This window comes from Prunus dulcis, chromosome 1, assembly GCF_902201215.1.
Source record: "Prunus dulcis chromosome 1, ALMONDv2, whole genome shotgun sequence".
Classification (NCBI taxonomy): domain Eukaryota; kingdom Viridiplantae; phylum Streptophyta; class Magnoliopsida; order Rosales; family Rosaceae; genus Prunus; species Prunus dulcis.
This window is the reverse complement of record NC_047650.1, coordinates 38,629,462-38,637,535: the sequence shown is the minus strand read 5'-3', so window position 1 is coordinate 38,637,535 and position 8,074 is coordinate 38,629,462. Positions and strand designations below refer to the sequence as shown.

The 8,074-nt window shown below is 35.9% G+C and overlaps 2 protein-coding genes across 2 annotated transcripts; both read left to right on the top strand.

Annotated features, from left to right (window-relative positions):
- Window positions 1-247: 247 nt before the first annotated feature.
- On the top strand, window positions 248-2,973 carry LOC117619651 (probable leucine-rich repeat receptor-like protein kinase At1g35710). Its single transcript, XM_034349652.1, has 2 exons — window positions 248-2,811; window positions 2,943-2,973. Exons 1-2 carry the CDS (start codon window positions 248-250, stop codon window positions 2,971-2,973), a joined length of 2,595 nt encoding a protein of 864 aa, XP_034205543.1.
- A 58-nt stretch (window positions 2,974-3,031) lies between these two features.
- On the top strand, window positions 3,032-4,235 carry LOC117619640 (MDIS1-interacting receptor like kinase 2-like). Its single transcript, XM_034349643.1, has 2 exons — window positions 3,032-3,584; window positions 3,823-4,235. The coding sequence occupies exons 1-2, from the start codon at window positions 3,032-3,034 to the stop codon at window positions 4,233-4,235; spliced, it is 966 nt and encodes a 321-aa protein (XP_034205534.1).
- Window positions 4,236-8,074: the final 3,839 nt, after the last annotated feature.

Below are 8,074 nucleotides of genomic sequence, written 5' to 3'. Positions count from 1 at the left end.
CCTATGTCATGCATATGGTTATCTCTCACCTCCATCAATTTCATTTCATTATTTCATCTAGAAAATACAAAATTGGCATTTAAATTTAGAGAATGAAAGACTGAGACCTTTACTCAAAAGAAAATTGATTATAGATGAGATCCGAAAGACTTTTCAATGCTCAACTGAACCCCAAAGACTAATCCACACTATATATAACTAGTAAGGCACGGCCATACAATATACGTATTCCACACAAACAATAACCATGACATCTTTCACTTCCGCTAAACTTTGCTTCCTCCCTTATTGCCTTGTCATCTTCCTGTTTGTTTCATCACCAAATTGGGTTGCTTTTTCTTCTGCTACTTCTACTTCTCATACTGAGGCAGAGTCTCTTCTCAAATGGAAAGCCAGCTTCTTTCCAAATCAAGCCCTCAATAACCTCACCTGGTACGACCTTCCCACTCATAATATTAATGCCACCAATTCTTCCAGCACCAATCCAAAACCAAGAACAAGCCCATGCACTTGGACTGGTGTTTCATGCAACGCAGTTGGAAGTGTCAGCAAGCTAAACCTTTCCACTTGTGGTATTCAAGGTACGCTACATGAGTTTTCATTCTTGTCCTTCCCTAATCTTGAATATCTTGACCTCAGCTTGAACAGACTCTTTGATGCCATCCCACCTCAAATTAGTAACCTCTCCAAACTCCACTATCTTCATCTCTCCCAGAATCAGTTCTCTGGGAGAATTCCACCAGAAATTGGTCTCTTAAGAAATCTTAAGTTTCTTCATCTCTCTTGGAATAACTTGTTGGGGGAAATTCCTAAAGAGATAGGCAACCTGAAATCTCTTGTATATCTAGCATTGTCCTACAACAATTTAAGTGGTGTCATCCCTCCAAATATTGGTAACTTAATAAACCTAAATAATTTGTACATGGGTAAAAATCAACTTTCTGGTTTGATTCCCAAGGAGATAGGGAACTTGAAATCTCTTGTAGATCTAGGCTTGTACTACAACAGTTTAAGTGGTCTCATCCCTCCAAATATTGGTAACTTAATAAACCTAAAAACTTTGTACTTGTATTCCAATCAACTTTCTGGTTTGATTCCCAAGGAGATAGGGAACTTGAAATCTCTTGTAGATCTAGAGTTGTCCTATAACAATTTAAGTGGTGTCATCCCTCCAAATATTGGTAACTTAATAAACCTAAACACTTTGTACTTGCATCACAATCAACTTTCTGGTTTGATTCCCAGGGAGATAGGGAACTTGAAATCTCTTGTAGATCTAGAGTTGTGCTCCAACAATTTAAGTGGTCTCATCCCTCCAAATATTGGTAACTTAATAAACCTAAACACTTTGTACTTGTATTCCAATCAACTTTCTGGTTTGATTCCCAAGGAGATAGGGAACTTGAAATCTCTTGTAAATCTATCGTTGTCCTACAACAATTTAAGTGATGTCATCCCTCCAAATATTGGTAACTTAATTAACCTAAACAATTTGTACTTGAATGACAATCAACTTTCTGGTTTGATTCCCAAGGAGATAGGAAACTTGAAATCTCTTGTAAATCTAGACTTGTCCAACAACAGTTTAAGTGGTCTCATCCCTCCAAATATTGGTAACTTAATAAAGCTAAACACTTTGTACTTGTCCAACAACAATTTAAGTGGTCTCATCCCTCCAAATATTGGTAACTTAATAAACCTAAACACTTTGTACTTGTATTCCAATCAAATTTCTGGTTTGATTCCCAAGGAGATAGGGAACTTGAAATCTCTTGTAGATCTAGAGTTGAGCTCTAATCAACTTAACGGTTCAATTCCAGCCTCATTTTCTAACTTGAGCAACTTGGAGATCTTATTCCTACGTGATAACCAACTTTCCGGCTCCATTCCCCAAGAGTTAGAGAATCTCAAGAATTTGATTCTCCTGGTGTTGGATACAAACCAATTGTCTGGTTATTTGCCTCGAAATATCTGCCAAGGTGGAAAACTCACAAACTTGTCAGTACACACAAACTATTTTACTGGTCCAATCCCCAAAAGCTTGAAAAATTGCAAGGGCTTATTCAGAGTTCGTCTTGACCAAAACCAATTGACAAGCAATATATCTGAAGACTTTGGTGTTTATCCGAATCTTGATTTTATGGATATGAGCCACAACAACTTGTATGGAGAAATCTCTCACAACTGGGGACAATGCCCAAATTTGGAAACCCTGCGAATGGCAGGAAACAACCTTATTGGTAGCATCCCACCTGAGATAGGCAACGCAACCAAAATTCATGTGCTGGACCTTTCTTCAAATCATTTAGTTGGGTTGATCCCAAGAGAATTCAGGAAGTTGTCTTCGTTGGTGGAGTTGATGTTGAATGGAAATAAACTTTCAGGTTGTATACCGTCAGAATTCGGATCATTGAATGATCTTGAATATCTTGACTTGTCAACAAACAAATTCAATGAGTCAATTCCAAGCATTCTAGGTGACTTGCTCAAATTGCACTACTTGAATTTGAGCAACAACAAGTTGGCTCAAGCAATTCCATTTAAGTTAGGGAAGTTAGGTCAATTGAATTACATGGATTTAAGTCATAACTCTCTTGAAGGTAAGATACCATCAGAAATGGGCAGTATGCAGAGTTTGGTGACACTTGATCTTTCCCACAACAATCTTTCGGGTTCCATACCATCAAGTTTTGAAGAGATGCGCGGCTTGTCGTACGTTGACATATCCTACAATCACTTGGAAGGTCCCCTTCCCAACATCAGTGCATTTCGAGAAGCTCCACCAGAAAGATTGAAAGGGAACAAAGGATTGTGTGGCAACGTTAGAGCTCTGCTGCCACCCTGCAATGCACATGGCTCAAAAAAGGACCACACGGTCATATTCTCTGTTCTAGCAGTATTTGTACTCCTATCTGCTCTCTTTACAATTGTCTTTGTAATAGTGCAAAGAAAGAAGAAGCATCAAGATACTAAACAAAACCACATGCATGGAGAAATTTCCTTTTCGGTTTTAAATTTTGATGGAAAATCAATGTATGAGGAAATCATAAGGGCAACAGAAGATTTTGATTCCATATACTGCATTGGGAATGGAGGACATGGAAGCGTCTACAGGGTGAATTTTTCATCTGGAGATGTAGTGGCTGTGAAGAAACTCCATATGCTATGGGATGGCGAGACAAAATTTCAAAAGGAGTTCTTGAATGAAGTAAGGGCACTCAGTGAGATAAGACATCGGAATATTGTGAAGCTCTATGATTTCTGCGCACATAAACGACACTCGTTTTTGGTGTATGAGTATCTTGAAAGAGGTAGCTTGGCCACAATGTTGAGCAAAAATGAAGAAGCTAAAGAGTTGGGGTGGAGTAAAAGAGTGAATATTGTTAAAGGCTTAGCTCATGCCTTGTCTTACATGCACCACGATTGCCTGCCACCGATTGTACATTGTGACATCTCCAGCAAGAACATTTTGTTGGATTCTGAATATGAGGCATGTGTTTCAGACTTTGGCACATCTAAGTTTTTAAATCCAGACTCAACTAATTGGACTGCAGCTGCAGGCACGTATGGCTACATGGAACCAAGTAATATTGCGATTCCATGTTCTCTGTATTTAGCCAAATTTTTTTTCGGTTTTAGACCAATGCTTCATTTTCATCATTACGAGCGGTTAACATAAACACATTTTCACTTCTTTGATTTGGAAAATATGACTATAAACTAATAGTTCGATTTATGCATGATACAGTTTTGTTAAAATTCCACTGAATAGTTATGTCTATAAACTAATAATGCCACTTCTCTTCGGATTTCTCTAAGCAGAGCTTGCTTACACAATGGAAGTGAATGAGAACTGCGATGTTTATAGCTTTGGTGTGGTCACATTGGAAATAATTATGGGAAAGCATCCTGGAGATCTTTTCTCGTCTTTGTTATCAATCTCTTCATCCTCCTCCTCCTCATCATCATCCTCATCATCATCTGCATTAGCAGCCCATCAAATACCAATTGTGGATGTTTTGGACCAACGCATTTCCCCTCCTACGCATCAAGTTGCAAATGAAGTGGTCTCTCTTGTGAAGATAGCATTTTCATGCTTGAATTCCAGCCCGAAATCTCGTCCAACAATGAAACAAGTTTCTCATTTCCTCTCAACTCAGATGTTGCATTTGTCAAAGCCGGTACATATGATGACATGTGGTGAACTGCTTGGTCTTGATCCTTTGGGTACCTGAATGTTTTATTTATCTTGTGCTATTTCTTGTGTAATATAATTCGAGCATACTCGGTGAATGTTTATTTTTTCACCAATCAATAGCTATGAAATCCACAATGAAGAAATACAAATTTCAATAAACTAACAAATCTTTGGCAACAAACTATGAGGTCGAGGATATTCAACTACAATAAACATTGTTCTAGCTAAAAAAGATTATCACAAAGATTATCACATTGGCAGTACAATGGACGTATAAATGCTCCTCAATCTGGGATTGAATTAATGTGATAAAATATATATATTAAAAAGATTGGGTTTTCATATTATCCATACTATATAGTATATAAATGTACAAAGTCCTATACCAAATGCTGGAATACCATTCCATTGAGTTTTCATATTTTTTTTTTCAGCTGCAAATGAAATTTCCACTCAAGTTTCGTTCTATGTTTTGGCCTGTGTCATCGTAACAATTAGAAAGCCCTCACTAATTTAACATAAGAATATTATCTAGATCAAAACAAAATCCCATTAAGTCTACACAGCAGACCAATAAGTTGAAATAAAAAAAGTAACTCAAATTTGAAGGACAACCTGCATATAGATGTCCTAAGTAGAGAGGGCATCTGGTGAGGTAGAACATAGGGAGACTTTGGAAAAATCCAAAGGAGAAATAAATTTTTTAAAAGAAGTCAAAATGGACAAAATTGCTCTTACTTATTTTTGGATTTCCTAAGGCATCCTTTACATTTGCATGTCTTTGATTTGAAAGTTAAGAGGTTTTTCTGTCTTTTTTGAAAAAGCTTTGGCTTTTTCCAAAAATGAAAGTTTTTTTGTGGCTAAAACCTAAATTTACTTTAAAAAAAGAACCTTATACTACCTGAGCATGCATGGTGGATTTTTAATATTATTATAATAGAAAGAAATGTCTTGTGTTTCACCCAACCAAATATATAGACACTCTTTTTTTTTTTTTTTTTAAATAAAAAAAATTGTTTTTTCTCGATTTTTGTTTGTTGATAAGTATAGTTTAGAGCATTATTCATTCCTATTAGGCCATTACCCGAGTCTCTATTGTCCCCTTTTAAGTATTTACTTTTCAGAGTTATTACATGTATAAAGAATTTAACATTTTCACATTTAATACTCGTATTGTATACGTACATACATATTTTTCATGTTTAAGCTAAACCTTTCCACTTGTGGTATACAAGAGTTAGAGAATCTCAAGAATTTGATTGAATTGGCATGGGATACAAACCAATTGCCTGGGTTTTTTTTTTTTTTTTGGGGGTCAGAAGTGGATTTCATTAAAAACTCACAAAAGAGCATAACAATACACCCAAAAGTGAGACCCAACCAACTGAGCTCAACAACAAAACGAAAAGCCAGGGGCCCAAATAAAATGCAAAAGAACTAGCAACAAGTTAAAAGCCAAGAAGGCATTAAGCCCACACAAACCAATTGTCTGATTATTTGCCCCAAATATCTACTAAGATGGAAAACTCCCAAACTTGTCAATACAAACAAACTAATTGACTGGTCCAATCCCCAAAAGCTCAAAAAATTGCACGGGCTTTGTGAGAGTCTGTCTTGACCAAAACCAATTGACAGGCAATATATCTAAAGACTTCGGTGTTTATCCAAATCTTGATTTTATGAATATAAGCCACACCAACATGTATGGAGAAATCTCACACAATTGGGGACAATACCCAAAGCGAAAACCATACTAATGGCAGGAAACAACCCTTATGGTAGCATACCACCTGAGATAGGCAATGCAACCCAAATTCATGTGCTGGAACTTTCTTCAAATCATTTAGTGGTTGAGACAAATGCGAAGATTGTCATTAACGACATCGTCTCTGGCAATGAGGTTTTTGGGGTTGCTGAGGGGATTATCAACGACATCCACATGTTCTCTAGAAATTTTATTCTCTTTCTTTTGTCTTTGTTCCCAAATTGTGTAATATTGTGGTTGATAGGCTTGCTAAGTTTGCTTTAAGTAGTGTGTCCATAGACGTTTGGCTTGAAGAGGGTCCTCCATGGCTCAATGTGTTTCTTCAAGCTGACTCTAATATTCTAGAGTTGTCATGAGTTTTTGTTTGTAGCCTTTATGGAGCATGTGTCAGTCTTTTTCCTTCGTCCGAAATTTTTTCCCGCTGGGTTTCCCTGGACAAGGTTTTAATGAGGCCACATTTGTTCGCTCGAGTTTGTAACATTTCAAAATTTTAATGAAAATTTACTACTTCCTCTATAAAAAAGATGACATTTTTTGGTATTTTGAATGCTTCACCATTTTTTGCCTTTTACTATATATATATATATATATATATATATATATATACAGAGAGTTTCCATTGAGGGATCCCTCAAACAAGCTTATTTGAGGGATACCCCTTGTAGGCCCCACTCCGGATTGTATTTCACTAATCCAAACCGTCTATTTTGTAGATACTCATTCAAACACTACTACAAAAAGTGAAAAAGACGACCAGAAAACAACGATGATCTAAGTGAAAACCGTCGTGGTTTTTAAAAAGACTACAGTTCTAAAAACACCGTCGTGTAATACCACCTTAGACAACTAAAAAATGTGGATTCAAATGACTGTTCAAAAACAACGACGTACCTAATTAAACAACCGACGTCTATTTGAAACAGATTTCCGCAGAGTAAAATCAAAGCCAACAAAGAACGGCAGAAGTTATGAATCGACCGACGAAGAAAGTAAAGACGACGATTTCAATAAAAGCCGCCGTTTTTACTCATAAAATAACACGACGGGGTTTTCGTATAAGACGCCGTATAATTACAAACAAATCCACGGCTTTAAAATACAAAATATCGCCGTATTAAATTAATTTACAACGACGGAAAATATAAATATATCGACGCCATTCTCGTATAGTTCTACGACGTTATCTTTAAATCGTACTATAAAATTTAACGTCGTATTTATTCATTTTATACGTCGTACCTTTAATTTAAACCGTCGTCTTAATAAGAATTTTTGTTAACAATTTTTTCTTTGATTTTCTTATCCTACGTCGGTAGATCTACTTAATGACAAGAATTGAAATAACCATGACGGTTTATATAGAAAACCGCCGACATAACCAGATTTTTCTGAGATCCCAAGGGTTACGAAATCTTACCAGATGGAACTCTATTCCACATCATAATCTTAACAGATGACACAGATTTGCAATCAGAGAGACAATTTTTTGGAAGTTGATGATGTGTGTGCGTTTGTGTATCTACAAATATTATACCTAACGCCGTTGCAAATTTGCAATCAGAGAGACAATTTTCAACGACGGTTATATTATACCTAACGACGTTTAAAAAACAAATCAACGTCGCTCAACAAATATATTACGTCGTCTTAGTCTTACTTAAGACGACGAAAAACGACGACAGTAATACAAAAAAAGTCGTTGTTTTTATATTCTTATTTTATTTAAATCTGTCATCCAAAAAAGAAACTTTACATATTCCTGAATATTAATTTCCTTCATTTTAAATTTCCTCCGAAAAAAAAACTCTATTTATAACGCACTGTAATTGAAAAATAAACTGAAAAGTCACGGGAAAAAAAATTCTATTCATAATTTAAAAATTCAAATCCACGTCGGTTATATTAAACCTAACGACGTTAAATGAAAAGGTTCCACGTCGCAAAACAAATATTGCGTCGTGTTAGTTAAAAACGACGGCATAACAAAAAACCGTCGTTGTTTCAAACTGAATTAATTTAAAATTTCTTCTTGAAAGCAAAATCTATTTATAATTTCCTCGGGTTAGTAATATTGCGTCGTGTTAGTTTACAAATTCTAGAACATTAATTTC

What these genes read in the sequence shown, in the direction of transcription:
- LOC117619651 (XM_034349652.1), top strand. Translation starts at nt 248, where the DNA reads ATGACATCTTTCACTTCCGCTAAACTTTGCTTCCTCCCTTATTGCCTT. An exon ending in TTGAAAGGGAACAAAGGATT is followed by an intron (nt 2,812 to 2,942) that starts GTGTGGCAACGT and finishes TCTTTGTAATAG; the next exon opens with TGCAAAGAAAGAAGAAGCAT.
- LOC117619640 (XM_034349643.1), top strand. Translation starts at nt 3,032, where the DNA reads ATGTATGAGGAAATCATAAGGGCAACAGAAGATTTTGATTCCATATAC. An exon ending in GTATGGCTACATGGAACCAA is followed by an intron (nt 3,585 to 3,822) that starts GTAATATTGCGA and finishes TTCTCTAAGCAG; the next exon opens with AGCTTGCTTACACAATGGAA.